General features: G+C 39.4%; 1 protein-coding gene across 3 annotated transcripts in view; it reads left to right on the forward strand.

The window, feature by feature from the left end:
- RELN (reelin) overlaps nucleotides 1-21,308 on the forward strand; it is a 501,731-nt gene that overhangs the window by 255,175 nt on the left and 225,248 nt on the right. For all 3 annotated transcript variants that reach the window (XM_059170891.1, XM_059170889.1, XM_059170890.1), the window contains exon 8: nucleotides 3,656-3,707. In XM_059170891.1, coding sequence (XP_059026874.1) covers nucleotides 3,656-3,707 — 52 coding nt within the window. The remainder of the gene's footprint in view (nucleotides 1-3,655; nucleotides 3,708-21,308) is intronic.

Consider the following 21,308-nt stretch of genomic DNA (forward strand, 5'->3'; position numbering starts at 1 on the left):
GTTTCCACTGATAAATAAGATATAAACATATCTAAGGATATAATACCAGCATTCATATTTCTACAGTTTGTAAAACTAAAAGCTGAAGTATCTAGTTTATTTGAACCACGTATACTTTAATCCCGTTTTCACTCTTCTCTATTTATTTATTTATTTATTTATTTATTCCTTATTTAGCCTTAGAGTTTATTATATACCCAGTAAGCTAGTTTTGAATTATATTATGTAATTAATGTGAGATTAGCCTTTCAAGTAAAAAAGAAAATACCCGAAATAATTCTCTTCATCCAAGAAAGAAAAAAAAATACATAGATTTATATTCCCCTCATAAGTATGAAGGATTGTGTTGTGGACGCCGAGGGAATAGAGTGAAGGTAATTAATAAAGACAGGAATGACATCCACACTTTACACACTAGCAACTTCTAATTTTCAATAATTTTTATACTGTGTTGGTGTCTCACGAGCAAAAATACATATTATACCCAAGTTGTGTTTACAGAAGACAGATCAGCCAAATGAAAAAGGAATTCAGTTGTCAGTTAACATGCTATTATGTTTACTAAAATTCAGATATTTGCTTGGCACTCAAGACTGAATACAGTCAAAACTGTTATGCGTGAGAACGGATGAAAGGTGTCAGCCCCCCAAACATCACTTTTTAACAAATTTGCCTTCTTTTTCATAAATTCAGTTCTTACTGATTTTGTGAAACAAAGGGCCACAGGCAAAGAATGTTGAGAGGCTGATGCGATATCGTCTTTAAAGCCAGCAAAAAATCTCCATTTTGTGAATTCAGTCACATGGCATTTTATTTCAGTAAAAGCCAGAATCAGTGAGAGGTGGCATCTGTCATCACATGGGCACACCAGGCATTATGTCCCCACTGCTGCTGTGGCTGCAGCCCTCACGTGTTTTATTTAACTCAGTGAGGTCTCCCCCATATTTCAGGTGGTGACACCCCAACTTTATTCATTTTGCTGGTCCAAAGTGAAAGTCATGAGGAATTCACTTACCCACTACTTTAAGAGAAAATATGCTCTCTCAGAGCATGAAACAGGTGACTTATGTGACCTCCCTCCCCCACTTTTTTTAAAGAAATTACTTTTTAAACTATTATATACTTGGAAATGCATTTTAGTTGCAAGGAGGAGTTTGGGCTAAAACAGCATCAACCCCACCCCCAAATTTGCAGAGAAAACATGCAAAATAAATAGCCTCAGCCTGTAGCGACTTCATATTCATTTTGTGATCCTACTAATTTCTGTGATTTGGGGTCTATTTGATAACTTAAGATCACTGAGATTTGGTAGGAGAAAAGTTCTGTCAGACATTCATAGTCTCTGTATTATTTGTCAAAAGGCATGTAAGAGACCCTTTCCATTTTGAGAACATCAGACATAAAGACTTAATAACTTCACAAACTAAAATTATGTATGTGAACTCAAGGATAAAAAATAATTGATAATCCCCAAATGTAAACATAGGATGAACAAAATTTATAGGCAATGCTTCCTGCTACTTTTTTCTCTTCAACTTTTCTATTCCTTGTAGCCAACATTTTTTACTAAAGAGCTAAAAGGGAATGGTAGAGAAATGAGACTTAACCATTCTACCCTTCCTTAGCTTCCCTGGTTGAGGGGGGAAAAATGTAGAATCAATGACTAATCTAGGTCCAGGGTCACTCACTCTCAGTTAGCACATGTAATTTGAAATTTGGCAATCTTCCAAGGAACTTGCTGTTTGCTAGCAGCGGTCATGTCTGTGGGACCTCATTATGCAGGTGACACAGTGTCATTTATTACACCAGCAGGATAAGTATCTCAGACTCTCTAGTATATTTCATGCACCAGCCTTAGCAGTAACCCACGGTGCTTGTAGCTTACAGAGGATACCATTGTTTCAAAGAACTTACATTCAGGAGTGTTTCATGATTCACCTGGGAATTTACTCAGTTAATATAAAATCAGAGGTGGAAAGAGCATTCATTCAAGTTATGTGAAAAGTAAAAATTTTCATGTGCCTCTCTGGATTATTAAGATCAAATTATCCAAGTGGAAAAACCAGGAGGACAAACAGTTGAACTTACTGTAAAAATTGTGTGTGTGTGGTAGGGGGTGGTGGAGATTCCTTTTAAAGGAATCTTGGAAAGGAGCTAGTATCCTGGTTATTTAAAGAAAATCTGTTGGCGCATTTTTCTCCAATAACTCTGGTTGAGGGGAAGAGAGCAGGAAACAGAGCTCTGGGCATGGTGGGCCAGTTTTCTTTTAGCAGATAATCTGCAATCATGAGGGATTTAAATTAAATGGAGAATTTGCTCTGACACCCTAACATCAGTGTGTTTTGCTACAGTTAAAATCAGTTAGGACCTGATATATATACTGATAATCTAATAATTTAAAAAGTCTCTCTTGCCCTCCCCTCTTTTACCTTTTCTGCTTTCTCATGGATTTTAAAGTCACATGTTTAAAGCATACATTCAGTCATCTTTCTAAATAATGTAGAAATGGGAAGCACACATCTGAACTTTGGATACTCACATCTCAGCTGAATTCTGGCGAAACCAGAGGCTTGTTCTCTCATTTTCCCACTAATTCCCACAGTGATTCATAAACTGGGTATCTCCTGACCCGACCACGGTCGTGAACTCCATCACAGGGGGGCCAGCAAAGTGCAGGGATAAGTCTAGGGATTATATTGTGATATATAAGAAGCGGAAGTAAGACCACTTACTGGTTTTGCCATGGTGACAACACAGTTGTGTTCTCCAATTTATAGGTGCAATCACAGGAGGCATTCCATTCATTAGCTTACAGGGGTCAGGAACCCAACAAGAAAGTCACTGAAAAGGAGAACCGTAATTCTTATCTCGTGTGAGCTGGTAAGGGTCAAAGTCAGTGCTCCACAGAATAAATAAAAAATTGTTTAAAATTTAAATGGATTTCAAATTAAATAAGGTATCATTCCTCTTTCAGAAGGGGGAAATTGTTTAAGCATGCCTCTTCATGAGATTAAAGTACAGTAACAGAAATACATTGGAAGGATATTTCTAGGCTCATTATTTGATTACTTTTTTTGGAGAGGTAACAGTTTTATTGAGAAATAATCCACATGTTCTACAAGCCATTCATTTAAATTATAGAACGCAAGGTTTATTAGTTCATTCACAAAATTAGGCAGTCATTATTACAATCAATTTTAGACATTTTATCATCCCCTAACAAAATCCTATATACTTTAGCTGTTGTATTTCTATTTACTTTTCAAAATAATCTTATTCTCCTCACTTGCTCTTAATTTACCTCCCAGTTTTTGCTTGGGAGCCTTCTCATGACCTTCGCTTTGGACTCTCGATCTATTGGTGTAACCAAAGTGGACGGAGGGGACGGAGTTAAGTGCCCTCCCAAGGTTACCCGGCAGATCACACTGAAAATGGTTTTTAACAGGACCTGAGAGTCAAAGCAGGAACTCACAGTTTATTCCCCACAGGGCACCATGAAATGTGTCTATGTTCAGACATACTGATGAAAGTAAGCTAACCACTGGGTAAATATCACCTCTGTTTATGGCTCTTTTCTTTCCTCTCTTCAGTCCCCTTTCCTCTTTCTCCTCCTATCTTTCTATCTTGTCTTATTTTGGTATATTTCTTCTTCTAGATTACCACAAGCCTTAATACAACAACAGCCTCTGTCCTCCAGTTTTCCATTGGTAAGTATTTTTAGCAATTATAACAATTTAACTTGGACGTGTTTGTTTTAATCATAGTGTGTCATCTGATTATAGTGCCAAATGCTTTCAGATTTAGAGTCCGTCTTAACGTTGCTATAAATAATTTAAAACATTTTTAAATGAAATTAAAAATCGGAAATGCTGCTTTCTGTTCTCACTGCTCTCCAGCAGGGAGCGGTATTTAAGAATGATACAGATAATCCAAAACATTTTAAAAAGTGATTTACATATAGATTAAGAATGATTGGGATTGTACTGTTAGAGCAGAATTACCTGACTGGTTGTGTTTTGCTCAGATTAAGACTAAAATCTGTTAAATTTCCTGCACCTTAACTAGCTGGTAGTGAAAGAGATGTTGTCTGAGAGAAACCAATTAGGGCTTTGTGGGGTTGTTTTTTTGTTTGTTTGGTTTGGTTTTTGGTTTTCGGTTTTTCCTCATATATATTGGTATATGAGGTTTTTTTAAATTAGCATATTATATGTGTTTTGGGCTTTGTGTTGACATAAATAATCCATGTTTAATTCAGACTTGGATAATTTTAAAATGACTGTATCTGGCAATATTTCTTTTAAGTGCTTTTATATTAGAGCTAAAAATTCCTACCCAAAGCATTCAGTAAAATAAAGTACCTTTGGGTCAAGTGTATACCGCTTTGCTGTCTCTATTACCTTCTGTCCTCATCTCCAAAGGCATATATTAATAAATAACACGGATGAGTTTCCAATAGGAATGTTCTAGGTTAAGAAAGATATTGCCTTCTCAATAGGGGCTAGTCTTAATGATATTGGTCCTGTAATAGGGAGACCTCTACCTGGCCTCTGCCTGTGACAAGAGGATGCTGGCAGCCTGGCCTCAGGGACAGGGGACGGACAGCTTCCTTTAGTCCCCGAGTCCCATCCCCCAATGCCCCCCCCCCGTCCCCATCCCCCACCCCCACCCCAGGGTCTTTCCCCATTTGTCTTTGGAGAACCCGCATTAGCAAAAGGACTGTTTCCCACATAGCCTCTGAGTCCTGATCACAAGGCGGTGTTCTCCCAGCCCGGAGCTCTCTGGGGTTGATTGTCCCCAAGAGAGCCCATTTGTTGTCACCTTCTCATCCACGTGCCTCACTGAAGCTTCTCCTGTTGGTCTTATGTGATGAAACTGCCTGTTACAGTTTAGGTTGTTTTCTTCTCACATCGATAACGGGACTACAACAATTTACACACTGTTCAGAAGTCCATCTGTGGTCATAAGGAAAGCGTTAGCAAAAACAAAATAATGAGTCTTTCTTAGGAGGGTTTTCTTTGATCTGCTAACAAGTGTATCCTGAATGTTCTGTAACAAGCATGTAAGACTTATAATCGGAAACATGTGAAATTCGTTTTTTGAAAGTTGTGGTGCTACAAAAACAATTCTTTCAAAAACTCAAGTTGGCCAGGCAAGTAACTTCAAGGTTCTTAACCAGAACCAATGTGTTTAAACTTATAATGCTATTAATATAAAAGAATATGCTGTGAAGTGTGTAAACCTGGTGATTCACAGACCTGGGGATAAAAATATATGTATATAAAAAATATATGTTTATAAAAAAAAAAAAAAAATAAATAAAAAATAAAAAAAAAAAAAAAGAAGGGCAATATAAAAGAATATGCTGAAAAGCTTTTTCCTATTTATCTCTATTCCAAGTACTTATTCTAAACTTTTTTTGTTAGGGCAATGAACATTAATTTCAGATATTATCTCTAACCAATTAATGAGAATCCTCTTTACAATATATGCTTCACAATTCTACTAGTATTTGAATTTTATTCAAGGTAGGTAGGAATTTTATTCCACCACCAATGAAATTGCCCTATCTTAAAAGGATTAAAAACCTCTATTTTTATAAATAATAAGGAGTATACTAAGGAATTGGCAGAGATTAACTTCCTCTCCTTTTAATATCACCCTACCAAAGGGCTGGGAAGGGAACGATCAGAGGATTCAGGATCTGGTGCTGGAGATCCCAAAGCCTGAACAAGCACCATGACCAAGGGCTGGGGACTAGACCCAAACATATGACTTAGTAAGAGCCCTTGACTTCACTGCAAACCAAGGACTCTTGTCACATCAGGCCAGAGATCTTCTTGGATCATTTAAACCATGGATTTGAAGCCTAGGTTAGAAGACTAGAAGAGTAACAGAATCAGGATGTTGGAAGAGATCAGTGCATGAAGAGATGACAGGTAAAAATATCTCAAGTTTGTAACTAAAAAAGTACTTAGAAATCTTTTTTGAGTGGCGGGTTTAGAATCAAAAGAGAAATTTTAGCATGTCATTGGAAATGAAACAAAATATTTATTTTATTTTAATTTTTTAAAAACATTTTTTAATTTAAATTCAATTAATGAACACATAATGGGTTACTGGTTTCGGAGGTACAGGCCTGTGATTCATCAGTCTTATATAATACCCAGTGCTCATTAGGGCACATGCCCTCCCCAATGGCCATGACCTTGTTACCCCATTTCCCCACTCCCCTCCCCTCCCTTCCAGCAACCCTCAGTTTGTTTCCTTTGATTAAGCCTCTGATGGTTTGTCTCCCTCTCTGGTTTCATCTGAAATAAAGTATTTAATGAAGAATTATAACTCATTGCTTTGGACTTCACTGGGGAATTTGCATACTGCATTTTGAGAATAAAAGTCTTGGGAACTAAGAAGGATTAGGGTGGCCAAGAAACAATGTAGTGACAAACCATTAGCTGTGTGGAAAATGGGGGTAAACGGTCAATACAGTAGCGTGGGCACAATTTTCAGAAATGGTTTTGTGTAACTTGTTATGAGTGCTTGGGCTAGCATCATTCTGTTTATATGGATGGTGTGGGGCTAGATGAGGGCACACACACAGATTCTAGAGATGTGGTAATCGTGTGATTTCATTCTGAGCTTTACAAGTCCTATGATAACCAAATACCAAAAAAGCAAATGCAGAGTCAAGTAGCAGCCATTGTGCTTATACTCAGTTCACAAATTTATTGCGTGTGCTATAGAAAAACACCGCTTGTAGACAATCCAACATTTATATTTCTTCATGGATTGTGGGATTACCCAAATCTATACTAATGGTTCAATATGGTGAGTTAGATTTAGTGTCCCTCCTTGGAATTCCTTAAGGATGTTAAATGTTCATTGTTTAGTGTGATGATTCAGCTGTAATATGGGCCATTTTCTAGGGAATTCTGTCTTTATTCCTAGCTTTCTTGGTAGCCACAATTGAATAAGTTATTGCCTTGATACTTTTATATTGCTCTTGTAAACATTTTCAGTTCCATCGCAAGCCTTATTCAAGTACCCCAGAGCTATGTGTCCAGAAATGGCTTAAATTACTAAGCATGTCAAATAAACTGTACCATGCCACTGTTTCATAGCAGTCCTCTCCCAGCCCTTTCTAAATAGATATACATACACACACACAGACGTGCGTACACACACGCGTGTAAATATATACATAAACCTACAAGCTACCTTCACCAAATGAACTTGAACGTTAAAGCATCCTGGAAACACAGCTGGGCAACCTGAAATTGATCAAGTTATCAATAGCTAAAGCATCTTGAGAAGTGTCCTAAAATGTTTGTGGATGAACTTTTCATTTTTCTGTTCCAGTGAAAGTTCTGCTGACCATTTCTGTGCTGAAGCATTGATCTGCAACAGTCCTCACTTGCTTCATTCAAGTCACCTAGTGGAATTTATGCTCGTAGCCTTAGAGACATTTACCCGTTTCCTCTAGATTTCCTCTGGGATAGGAAGAAAAATTTGAGATGATGTCCTTGCAAACCATTATCTCACAGATGCCTCCAAACTCTGCTGTCTCAGGCAGGATCCTGGGTCCAAGGGAAGTGCTGATAATGCTTTGTATCATTCGTTGACTTCACAAGATTTCACTGAGTGTTTGCTGCGTCCCCAACCTTTTCCTGAGCTAACTAACTATAAATAGACAAAAAAGTGAGAAAACAGAGGGGTGTTTGCCGTGCTTAGCAGTTTGGTGGAAGGCTCTGTTAGGGAACTGCATGAATGCTCTAAACAGAGATGGACGTGTGTACAGGTCCCCGTGGTGACAAGTCCCACACAGTAGAGCAGGTCAGGAAGGCTTCTTAGAGAGGAGAATCCCTGAAAGCCAACGACATGAGTCACTGGAAGGGACAGAGGTTTTCCAGGTGAGAAGACAGAGTGACATGAGCAAGATACAGGATGGGAACGTGAGCCCCTCCCGGAGCAGAAGGACTAGCCAGGGGGTGGCTGAGGTCAATGTCAGATAAAAGTGTGTCCGTTTAAAGAGTTAACCTGTAATTAGCGGGGGGTTTAAACTTACTGAATAGTCAGTAGAAGTCAGCTTGAGCAATAGAAAAGTATAATGAAATCAATTCTTAAGAAAGATCATTTGGACAGTTGTGTTCAGGGTGGACTTGTCTCTTCTTTGATAACAATCTGCATTGACTCACTCAGTAAGATCTTGCCAAGTACTGTGCTTGCTCAGTTTAGCTTAGCTCTTTCTTCAGGTTGATAGAATTCAGAGGCAGATTGGGGGTTAAAGGTAAAGCCTTTAAAAACATATGCCATCAAGAACAGAGTTTGGCTTGGGTGATAAATCTGTATTGTCCATCATGATAGTCTCAACCCCTAGCCCAGGGACTCAAAATAGACGCCCATAAATATTTCTTGCCTGAATGACAAGGAACTATTACAGAGACAACTGTAATAGTGTGTAACTAAGTGCTGAATTGGTCCAATGCAGACATTTCATGCCAAGAGAGGATTTGGGCTTGGTGATTTGAACACCTCAATCAATGGAAAGCTGATCCAGAAAGAAACATGAAACCACCAATGAACTATGCTTTTCGTGAACCTAGTGGACAGTAATATATGTCCATGTACTTATCAGTTTGTTATTACAAACTAGTTAGAATCTATTACTTGTTCATACTTTATAGAAATAGAACCTCTTTTCTTTGGCTTTGCTTATAAATATCTTAAAGATCTGGGGTTTTCTGTAGGCATTTTTTGGTACTGTCTTTTTTCTTTGTTTGTTTTTAACCATCTCAAGACAGGGGACAGTCATTGAATCACAAATGTTTTACTTTTACAGATTAAGATATGAAAATGTCCTTTGGCACTTTATGTGCTACAATCTCTGAGATAAATGAGAGCTTCTCACTTTGTATGAGTGTATTTTGAAAAATAAAAGCTAGAAAATAAGGAAAGCTTAGGGGTACTATTATTGGTGAATTGGAAGATTGCCTTGTAGAAGAAAAGAGATCTGGCACTATTTTTTCTTAAATAGGTATAATGAATACAGGGCACCTGAGTGGCTCAGTGAGGTAAAGCCTTCATGCTTAGTGAAATAAGGCAATCGGAGAAAGACAACCATCATATGATCTCCCTAATACGAGGAAGTGGAGATGCAACATGGGGGGTTAAGGGGGTAGGAGAAGAATGAATGAAACAAGATGGGATTGAGAGGGAGACAAATCATAAGTGACTCTTAATCTCACAAAACAAACTGAGGGTTGCTGGGGGGAGGGGGGTTGGGGGGGTTATGGATATTGGGGAGAGTATGTGCTATGGTGGGTGTTGTAAAGTGTGTAAACCTGGTGATTCACCGACCTGTACCCCTGGGGATAAAAATACATTATATGTTTATAAAAAATTTAAAAAAAAAAAAAGCCTTTGGCTCAGGTCATGATCCCAGGGTTCTGGGATCAAGCCCTGCCAAGCTCTCTGCTCAGCAGGGGGCCTGCTTCCTCCTCTCTCTCTGCCTGCCTCTCTGCATACTTGTGATCTCTGTCAAATAAATAAATAAATTTTTAAAATGTTTTAAATAGGTATAATGAATAAAATGCTTCTTGTATGAGGTATTATACTGCATTTAGCATACGGGAAGCAGCTTTTCCCTCAAGCCTAATTCATAAACATCTTAATTACTCAGAAGTTGATCCAATAGAGAAAGTCTCTTTCTACTCTTGGAACAGCTAATTCAGAGGAAGGAGAAATTGAGCTCTCCATGTCTTGGTAGGAATTATTGCTCATTTCCTCTGTGAGCTTCCTGAGTTATGTTTCTAAATTAGATTCTCATTTTTTTCAGGAGTCACTCTCCTTGGTAAGTGAGTAAAACCTTGGGGAATTTGTTATGAAATAGTGAAAACCATTTCTAAAAACATAATCTCAAAGTATGAGACGAACAAAATCTCTGATGACTTGAACTCAAAACAAATATTAATAAAATACAGAAGTTTAGAAATATTTAATGGTGAAATTAGTTTAATACATATGAATTTAAGGTTACATAATGTGTTTATTTGAGTGTAAGATTCTTGGATATGAAAGATATTAAAATAAGATTTGTTTATGACTTGAGTTTTAGATCTTCCAAGATCCATATTAACACAAAGACTGAAATCTTTATATAGAGAACACTTCTGTCTTATCTAAATTCAGTAATTAAACTTTAGAACTGATAACTCAGGTTATCCTGCTTCTTCACCCTGGATTTGATCTATTCCTTTTCTGGGAATGTCTATTTTAAATGACCAGTTTAAATAAACTTTATTTTATATATTTCAAATTCCACCTCATCCCAAATTCTTAAATCCTGTTTTAAGCTATAAAAGGGAATATTCTCAAATATTGTTAAAGACTTTTAAACATTAGGTTCTGGCAGAGATTGTTGAGATTAGTTATAAGCATTCTTGAATAAAACCAATACCTAAGTAATTATCATTATGTGAATTAAAATACAGTTTACAATTCCTTTTAAAATATTTAATTCTTTGTCGCTCTGCTTAATAGGGCTAAAAAATAAATATCAGCAATTCATTCATAAATACTTTGTACTAAAATTTATTGAGGGCTGTTCTAGGAGAAGGGATATAAGCAGTAAACTATAAGATGAGAAGAAACTGATCATTGCTCTAGACTAAACAGTCCCTCCTATGAAAACTCAGCTCATTGCCTTAGCCTGGTATTTCTGATTCCTGCTTCTCTATATTATCACACCTACTTCACTCTGCTTTGATTTATACCCACTTATACACAGTTCTGCACATCCACTTGCACCCTTTAAAGCTCAAATGTTTAAAGCCCTTGAGGGCTAAGTAGCATACAAGCATCCTTCTTGCTTTATAGGGCAGAATTTTGCACACAGCTACAACTAAGGAACTGTGGACAGTATGGGATCTCATTCATAGGTTGGGAAAGAGACTTAGTGACGTTCCACGCTGGTGCTCAAAACTATACCCGCTCTTGACTGCTGAGGCAAGGGAGCCCGCTGCATGAAATCCAGGGGCAACATGAGAACCGGATCCAAGCCAGCGACTTTCATGTTCTTACCAGTCAAGTCAAACACCTCTTGATCAAGAATTCTTCTTTCAGGGGGATCTTTGGGACTTATGCTCTATATAATGTGATGTGTCGGCATCCACTGTGGAGGAAGCCAAACCCAAGACACTGCCCAGCCTGCAAGGACTTTATTTATGAAATAGATGGGGGGTGGAGAGGAAATGTCCATATATGAGAAGCCAAGGAGGGGTGCAGACTACACTTTCAGTGTGCTGGAAAAATCCAGACAGAGAGAGGGCCAGTGGTAGGACTTCATCATGTGGGAGGGAGACTAGTAAGAGTACTTACTAGTAGTACTGCTAGAGTAGTACTGCTCTGGAGTAGTACTCTGGAGTAGTACTGCTGCAGAGGCTAAACACTGCCATGAAGGTCAGAGAGACGGAAGCCCGCAGGAGGACAAGGCAGAGGCCATTCTAAGACCTGAAGATCAAGATCAAAGCCAGAACTGCAGCCAGGGTGGTAATGCTGAGTTTCCATATTTCTGGGGGAGGGGAGGGGCAGTACTTAACACCTGCTGCCTAAGGTGGGGATCAATCCTCCCAGAAAATGAGCCAGACCTGACCCACTAGGGCTAGCTAGATTGTATGGTCTTGGCCCTAGGAAAAGGAGGGCTGCTTGGCAGGGAACCTGGCAAAGCCTGACACGTTTTGCATTTCTCTTCCTTATGTTTCTCCCAACATAGGATCTGATGAAAGCTCTAAGCTGTGGGCTTGGGAGGAAATGTGCAAAGGGGGTGGACCGCCAAAGGTAGTGGGAAATAGCATGGTATCCCATAAATTGGGAGAGAATTGGTTTCTTTCTTCCTTATGATAGGAGTGGTGGTCAAGAGGAAAAAATATAAATATTTTGGAAGTGAGGGAATGGGGAGAGGGCTGAAAGGGAGAAAGGTACGAAAGGGGAGGAGGACAGCTGTTCATTTTATATCCTGTGGTCACTGTCCATCTGTCAAAAACTGAAAGAAGTCACCTAATGAGGTTTGGGGATTTCAGCCAAGGAAGTGACTAAGGGGCAAAATATTAAGTACAATAAATCATGGACTGTCACACTTATTCAGAAAGAAAGGTTTGTAGATCCAGTAGCCTGTTTACTAATAAAGTCAGTCAAAACAGAAATTATTGCCAGTAGCCTTATTCTAATAAACAAATATAAAACAGAAGGTGAAGGCAAGTGGCTTTTAAAACCCAGCTCATTTTCTATACTATAAGAGAGGTTTTTTGAGTTTAAAGGAAACCTGTTTTTAATGTTAGTACAGAATATTTTTGAGGAGCTTTACCGTTCTACTTTATGTGACCTCTCTTAATCCTTAGTATCTGTCTGTAGTAGATGCTGGAAAAGGAAATTTCACTTCCATATAATGGTCCTTCTCACAGCACTGTCCTTGAAATATGCTTCTTCAGTTAAAAATGTGTTAAATTCCATCCCAAAGGGTATTTTTGTCTGTGTGGGCAAAACAGAAGTATAGACATAAACTCCAGATTTCCATATTCAAACAGTCGATTACTTGATCTTTCGAGACAATCAAAGATTTTGGACATGATTTCTCTAAATAGGCCCCTTTCATTGATAAAATAATGATTTATCTTAAGTTCAATCATCGTATTTTTACCAAAATTGAATTCATTTGCTCTTGACAGATCCAAGCGTTATTCGAGGATTTCCTCTCATGTGGAATGGACCTGTTCTTAATTAAAATCATATCTGGGGGCTCCTTTCAGTCACAATTCCCATCCCTGTCATTTGGGACCCAAACGCCCCAGGAAGCTTCCCGGGGCTGCCACAAAGCATTATCTGATACAGTAACCATTTTTTTTTTCCCTTCCCTGCCTCTTATCTACAAATCAGACTGCGACCCCTTTGGCTACAGCCCCTGAGCTTCAGCAAGGCAAGAGCTGCTGTCTCTGTACAGACACAGGCCAGGTGAACCAGGCCCATGCTTTCTGAGAGCCTGAAGGTTGTGTAGACACAGACATGAGAAAGCAGCCCACAGACTGCCTCTGGGAAGCAGGGGACACTATTGGCTCACACTCCCTGCGAGCCTTTTCACACACATGTATTCCACCCGTGGTCTGAGAATTCATGGAGCAGTCCACGTCCGGTCAAATTCTCACCTTTGTGGGTAGATTTTTCTTCCCTTTTCATTGAATTCTGCATTCCAGTGTGCTCCGCAGATAACTGTGTGCAGGAAGCCAAGAAGTAGCAAAAACAATTGGTTTCAAGGAGTGTAAGGCAAGAAGCTGGCTCACTGCTGTAGGATAAACATGATTACATTTTTTATGAAATTTACAAACTAATGGAACAGATGTATGTAGACATGCCACTGAAGAAAACATTATGCATAATATATAAATGCTAATAAAGGTGAGGTTTTTGTACTAGGAGAGGAATAAAACAAACATGAAAGCTAAGAAACATTAAATCAGTTATCCTGGAAATGAGAGCCTTTTATGCTTAAAAGTGGGAGTCATCATTTTAAGTACTGTTCATCAGGTAGTACTTTTATACTTATTATCAAGATGTCGCTCTATTTATAGGAGATTATTTTGATGCCATGGGCTAGTACCCTTAGGATTTCTCTGGCAGGCTTAGTAACAAAGGAACTAAAAACCTAAACATAACGTAATCATTGTTCTACATTACTGTTCTTTCTGGAAATTAACATGTGCCACTGCCTCCAGCAAAATATTTGAACAGAAGTTTGTAAAACTATAGAAATGTTGATCACCTGCATAATAATGTTCTATGGTTCAGCCTATGGCAGGATTATTTTGAAGCAGATGCATTGCAAAGTAGCAAATAAGCCTTTACTGTGTTCCTTGATGCTTTTGGGTACAGCGAGGTTATTTTCTCCTCAGTGAGTAGTCCTGTCCTCAAAAATGATTCTTAGCAAGACTAGGGCGGATAACTGCCAGAACTGCCTGTTTTACCAACATTTCCATGTGCTTCCTCCCATTTTTCACGATGCAGAATGAGGCAAGTCCCTTTCTTGAATGCCCTGGCCTGAGTAACGTGTCCTACCCCATAGGAGGGATGATGTCTAGCTTCCTAAAGGTTCTTCTGAAAGTTCCCCGTGCATCGCTCCTCTTTCCAACCCCCCAACCTCAAGTTAATGGTCCTGTCTTCCATTCCCCTCCCTTGAAAAGATGAGAAGATGCGTTGCACCTGTCAAGATTTACACTGGTCCTAGCAGGGAGTTCTAAGAAGCCAGACTGCATCCATTTCCTAATTTTATGATCTTTCTCTATCAAATGCCCTGGTTTACGTGCAGCTTCCCGGAGCCCTGTTCGTCTCTGAGGTCTGAGTTTTGAGCGATGTCAGCGGCAGCATATGAGCCGCAAGGACCCTCAGCAGGGTTCTGTCCAGGTAGTCCTCAAGGGTTCAGTATTTATGGCCCCCCGCTATGCTCTCCAAAGACATGATTTCTGGCGGTGCTTTTCCCCTTCCATAAATTCCGCGAGATCAATTCTCGCCTTCTTCTGTGGCTCTCTGCGACGCTTTTTAAAAGGCAGCTTTGTTTTTCAGGCAGAGCTTTGAGGAAAGAGACAAGGGCCTCCCGAGAGGACAGTAGCTCTTTCTTATTGTTTCTGTTCTGATTTACTTTGAAAAGTCCGGGGCTTTTTGGCGAAGGGCATAACCAAATAAAAATAAAATGACCTGGGCGTTGAGAGACTAAAACCGTACGATTTATCTTTCTACCATAAGAGTAAAAGGAAATAGAGCTCCTGGAGATACAGGCTCACTGTCCCTGATCTGTAATTCCGTATTACCAAAAAAACAAACAAACAAAAAACCTCAGGAAAAAAAAAAACACCATAAGCCTATTTAAAAAAAAAAAAAAAATACATGATGGCAAAGCTAACGTGACCTGGATTCGTCTGTCAGCAAATCCTGACTTGAAATAATTTAAAGCTACTCATAATCTTCATTTCTACATATTACTTATGAGATCTTCCTGCATTTCACTGCAGAAATACTAATGTGATTGCCGAGCGTTGCCCTAGACTTTGCTGGGGTTGCTGCCGAACTTGTGGTTCTATGCACCACATTGCCTTTGTGAAATCCATACATTAATTATGTAAGTAATTTGGATCCTGAAATTCATCTTCCCGCAAGGGATTATGGGCCTGCATGGCTATGACTCTGAGGAAGGAAGGAAGTCTTAAATTCTTAACAGAAGAAATTACTAATATTTCTGTTTTTTTTTTTTTTAAGTGGCCTTGATTTTATACCAAATTAAGCAATTTTTGGCTTCACTACCCAGGAGAGACGGGGAGAGAGGGGGAAGTTCCTCTGTGAGTCTGGGAAACTTCCCGGCTCTAGGAGACATTTGCAATCACCATACACGTGTGTTGTGCTTAATGGGCTAGTGCGAAGGGCACAGGTTTTCCAAGTGCTTCCTAGGGGCTTTGTGCACTGGCACATAACTGCTACCCGCTCGTGTGTTCGTGCCTTCCTGGCTTATAAACTCTAACAGCGCTGGGAGGTCTTCTCAGTCAGCACTGCTCAGCAGCATTCCGGGTGAGCGAGACCCAGAAGGTCCAGGTTCTCTGGGACTTCTGCTGAGCCCCTGAGGTTCAAGAAGGTCAATGTACATTGCATTCAGGTTCAGCTTTGGCAGGGGCCAAAAGAGAGTGGCCTGGGTCTAGGGTAAGAAAACAATTATTTAGAAGTCACTTCATCAATCCTAATGCAGGATCATTTCCTTTTAAGAATGTTTGCATTGGGCCAAATCTGCCTTAAGTAACAGAGAAGAAATGATAACTTGCCATTGGCTTTTTCAATGCTGTCTTGCATGAAATACATTTATTTATTGCTTCAATGTGGTATGCTAAGCAACGTGGAATATGTCCTATGCAATCTAGACTGATCTAGTGCTTTCGGACCTGTGATTTAAGACATTTATGAAAGGCAGGAAGGTGCATGAAGTGTGTGCTCTTGAACAGGGTTCAGGTTTTATGAGTCCATATTGGAAGCTTATAGAATTGGGGGGAAGGGCAAGGATCTCTTTGAGGAAAAGCATACACAATCACACATTTAAAATTAGGTGCAAATGTATTTATTTAGAATGAAAAAAGAAATCACAATACATTTTTAGAAGCTAACAATACCCCCAAATCACAAATCTGCAAATATAGCGTAGTATCTTTATTAACTGACCGAAATGCTCTATAACACTTTTTTCCTTGGAATTTTTGGCTGAATATTCTCCAATCACCTCTTCCCATGACAATTTTATAATATTTTCTATAGAAGGAATAGAACGATAATTCTGCTTCTAGCTTGGTGGGTCAGAGGGGTTTTGCTTTGTTTTTGGTTTTGGGGGGTAATTTTAACATTTTCCCTTCACAACTCCTTTTTGATAATGTCCTTTAAATGTGTAGGATCATCATCAGATTGAAAAATCCTTATCTTACTTCTTTCAGGTATGAACTGTAAGATTTCGGGGCTTCTTAACTTTTCTTGGAGTCAGTAGGCTTAATTATTCTTGAATTGGCATCACTCAGTAAACAGTTTGTCACCATTGTCCTTGATGCCAGGTACATCAGCCCAGTGGACAGCAGGAGTGTACCTGAAAGCTCTTTTTTTATTTTTTAAGACTTTATGTATTTATTTGAGAGAGAGAGAGAGAGAGAGTGCACACAAGTGAGGGGAGAAACAGTAGGAGAGGGAGAAACAGACTTCCTGCTGAGCAACAAGCCTAATGCAGGACTCGATCCCAGGACCCCAGGATCATGACCTGAACCGAAGGCAGATGCTTAACTGACTGAGACACCCAGTTGCACCCTGGAAGCTCTTTCTATGCTGAGAATGACTATACTATGAAATAGAAGTGACCTGCGTAACTACATAACCATATCACACTAAATCAAGATAACCCAGTTTCAAACTCAGCCTCTCCTTAGCTAAATCTCAAAAGCAGCTATGGCTGCTCCAACACTATCCAGCATGAGGGGAATATGGTGAGGGAATAGGCAGAGTGGAGATGCTGGTCTTAACCAGTAGCAAATACGGGGGCACCAGGGTGTTTCAGTCAGTTAAGCAACTGCCTTCGGCTCAGGTCATGATCCCGGGGTCCTGGGATCGAGCCCCACTTGGGACTCTCTGCTTGGCTGGGAATCTGCTTCTCCCTCTTCCCATCCCCCTGCTTTTGCTCTCTTGCTGGCTGTCTTTCAAATAAATAATAAAATCTTAAAAAAAATATCAGTAGCTGGAGGGATGGGGTAACTGTGTAAGGAACATTAGAGGACATGTGATGTAATGAGCACTGGGTACTATGTAAGACTGCTGAGTCATAGATCTGTACCTCTGAAACCGATAATATATTATATGTTAACTAAATTTAAGTATTTAAAAAGTAGCAAATACTGGGGCGCCTGGGTGGCTCAGTGGGTTAGCCGCTGCCTTCGGCTCAGGTCATGATCTCAGGGTCCTGGGATCGAGTTCCACATCGGGCTCTCTGCTCAGCAGGGAGCCTGCTTCCTCCTCTCTCTCTGCCTGCCTCTCTGCCTACTTGTGATCTCTCTCTGTCAAATAAATAAATAAAATCTTAAAAAAAAAAAAAAAACTAGCAAATACTATAAAACACAGTCATGTGAACACATTGCTAGAGATCCTCCCAGAGTCTTGGGAGTTGCTCACAAACAGAAGGGATCCTGAATTTGGAGCTTCATCCAGTGGTGTCTACACCAACATGTTAGAATTGAGCATTATGTTTATTTAGTTGTATCGATGACTGTATGTTTACACTCTGATAAACGTATGTCATTTCCATTCTTCTTTCACACCTTTCTGCAAGTTGCCTCAACTGCAAGTGCCACCTCCCCTTAACATTCTATTGTTTTGCTTATCTCAGAAGTTACGTGTAAGGCCCATGGAGATTTCTTCGTACTGCTGCAGCTAGTGTTCTGATTCCCAATAAATTATTAATCCAAATCATTAATGCAATATAGTACTTTTTAAGTGTAGATATTCTAAATCATGTATTCTTTACAGTTATTATACCATATATGTCCGTGTCTCTAAGGCTCGTGTTTATTGATAGACAACTTTGGCTGTTGGAATAAACAGGGAAGGGAATAGAGCACTGGATTGGGAGTCAGGCCCCCTGGTCCTTCTTTGCCAGTTGACCTTGCCACATAACCTTGGGCAAGTGCTAAGGGCTGTCCAGACCTCTGGCAACTAGTTTTTCAAGTGAAAGTGTTCATCTTCATGACTCTTAAGTGCCTTTCCCCTGTGGTCCTAAATCCTGGGACTGTGTGACAAGAACAAAGTAGGAGTTAATTAAGAAAAACATTGTGTCTGAACATAAGCTTGTGATGTCTATTTTAGTTAAAAACTAAAAGAGTTAAAAACTTTAGGAGCCAGAGAGACTCCTGTAAGAGTGTCAGTCTCGGGGCCCCCGGGTGGCTCAGTTGGTCAACTGTCCAATGCTGATTCCAGCTCCAGTCATGATCTTAGGGTCATGAGACTAAGCCCATGTCATCAGGCTCTGCACTCAGCAGGGAGACTGCTTGAGATTCCATTTCTCTCCCTCTGCCCCTCCCCCTGCTTGTACTCTCTCTCTATTTCCCTCTCTCTAAAATAAATAAATAAAAAGTGCAGTGTCTATGTTGGTGGATCGAGGCTATAAGTGAACCCCATCTCCTTAATCTGCTGAGAAGTGTACAAGAGGCAATAAAACTATACTTCCCAGGAGGAGCACCAAGTAAGGTACAGAATTGTTGAGTCATCGCATTATACACCTAAAACTAGTGTAACACTGTATGTTAATTATACTTTAATAAGATTTTTAATAAGTAAATAACAATGAAAGAGGAAGAAAAAATTATTTAAATAAGATTTTTTTTAAGTTGATAATGGTATCATTGTATTTCCAAAAGACTTTATTCCTAGAGTTTTACTGATTCCTAGATTTATTTTATGCACTTTTCCTTTTTTTGTTTTTTAAGATTGTATTTATTTATTTGAGAGAGAGAGAGAGTAGTGGTGAAGAGGAAGGGGGAGGAGGGGCAGAGGCAGAGAGAAAATCTTAAGCAGGCTCCATGGTCAGTGCAGAGCGCGACATGGGGAGATGGGATTTTCAAGACAAAATGTTTGCCCGGGTTGAGCCGGCATTGTGATGGGGGGAGGCAACCATCGGAGGAATGAATATGTCAGCGAGTAATAAATGCGATGAAGAAAACACATCAAGGCCAGCAAGTGAGGGGTAGCGCTTTATTGGAGTGACTGGGAGAAGGCTCCCAAGGGCATAACCACTGAGCAGAAGCCCAAATTGTGTAAGAGAGTTAGCTTGGTAGAAGGACCAGCCAATGTCAGAGCCACACGGAGTGCCATTGTGGCACCACAAGAGCCTTATGTAAATGTGAGCACTAAACGATATTTTGCTTCTTAGGTAGCAAAGGTTGCTCAAAGCAATGACTGAATGACAGCCAAAGTCAAGAGAAATGGGACTTCATCACAAGAAATCTAACTAGGCTTTTGAGTTCACATGTACCTCTGACATGGGAACTACTTGTGATAATTGATCGACTCATTGATTAAATGCTTGATTGATAGAGTAATCATCTTGGCCTGGCTCCATATAACAAAAGTGGAAATTTACTTGTCTCTTTTTTTCTAAATTATACTATGGGTAGTATTCTATGTAAATATAACCAGGGTAGAAGTTGATACCAATTTCAATCATAACTTTAAATTGAGGAAGATGATTCATGGATCAGACAGTGAAAGGAAGCCGCCATAGAGAAATAAGCTTTGCCATTTTTAAAAATTCTTTTACTTTTACAGTAATAGATGCTATTTAATACTTGTAAATATTAATGGTTTCTTTATGGTAAGTGATTATTTTAGAAACAGATTTACAAGTTATTATGGAATTTGTTATTTAGAATACAAATGTGGATTATCTGGTATCTTAAAGTTAATCCTGATTGCAGTATTATATCAGGTGAATGCTTTTCACATAATTAAAATAGTCTAAATTGGGAAATGTTCAGATATTTCTTTTTTTGGAATGCAAAACTTCTAAAAGAAATCTCTTCGAAATGCCTTTCTATAGATTTTTTTTTTAATATTTTACTTATTTATTTGACAGATCACAAGTAGGCAGAGAGGCAGGCAGAGAGAGAGGAGGAAGCAGGATCCCTGCTGAGCAGAGAACCTGATGCGGGGCTCAATCCCAGGAACCTGAGATCAGGACCTGAGCCAAAGGCAGAGGCTTTAACCCACTGAGCCACCCAGGCACCCCCTTTCTATAGATTTAAAAGCAAACTACAATGGAACTCTTTGGAGGAAGGTCAACCTTTGTGTTTGTTCTGGAAACCCAGGCATGAGGTTATCACATTAGTCTGGGGGTGAGAGCTGATCTAAGGAGGTAGTGGTGAAGCTAAAGGAAAAGTAACAATTTAATAAATATTCAGGAGAGGGGTCCAGAGGTTTGGGTGGCTGGCTGTGGGACAAAGAAAGGAGAGGGATCTTCAGGGCACCTGCAAAGAATGTGATAACCAAGTAAACATGCTTCTTTCTTCCTTCCCTTTTTTCTTTCTTTTTTAAAGATTTATTTATTTATTTATTTATTTATCTATCTATTTACTTGAGAAAGAGAGCACACACTTGCTGGGGAGGAGCAGAGGGAGAGGGAAAGAGTGAATCTCAAACAGACTCCATGCTGAGGATGGAGCCTGATTCAGGCCTCGATCTCACGAACCGGAGATCATGACCTGAGCTGAAATCAAGAGTTGGATGTTCAACTGACTGAGCGCCCCAGGCTCCCCAATGTGTCATTTCTTCTGGGTGCAATTTCACTCAACTCCTGTTGTAAAACCTGAAAGCAGAGTTGGTGACTGGCAGGATATTTAGGCTAGCAGTGGTTCAGTCTTTTAGATTTTCTTCTCTGTACCAAGAACTGGCCATTATGGTCTCAAGTCATAAGCCAGAGTAGAAGTCACAGGACAGAAACCTGTCCCAACCTGTTGTGACACATGAAAAAAAAAAAAAAAAGAAAAGAAAAAAATATATATATTTATATATATATATAAATTTTGTTAAGGGTGCATTTGTTCACCAGAAGCAGTTACAGTGAAGGGATCAAAAGTGTGGTTCTGGTCTTTCTAATTCTGAATCCCAATAACCCCCCTAGTACATTTCTTAACTTCTCTTTGCCTCTGTTTCCTTCCTTGTAAAGGAGGCATGTACATAGTGGTACTTACCTGTTCATAACAACCATT

Source organism: Mustela lutreola, chromosome 4 (assembly GCF_030435805.1).
Source record: "Mustela lutreola isolate mMusLut2 chromosome 4, mMusLut2.pri, whole genome shotgun sequence".
NCBI lineage: Eukaryota > Metazoa > Chordata > Mammalia > Carnivora > Mustelidae > Mustela > Mustela lutreola.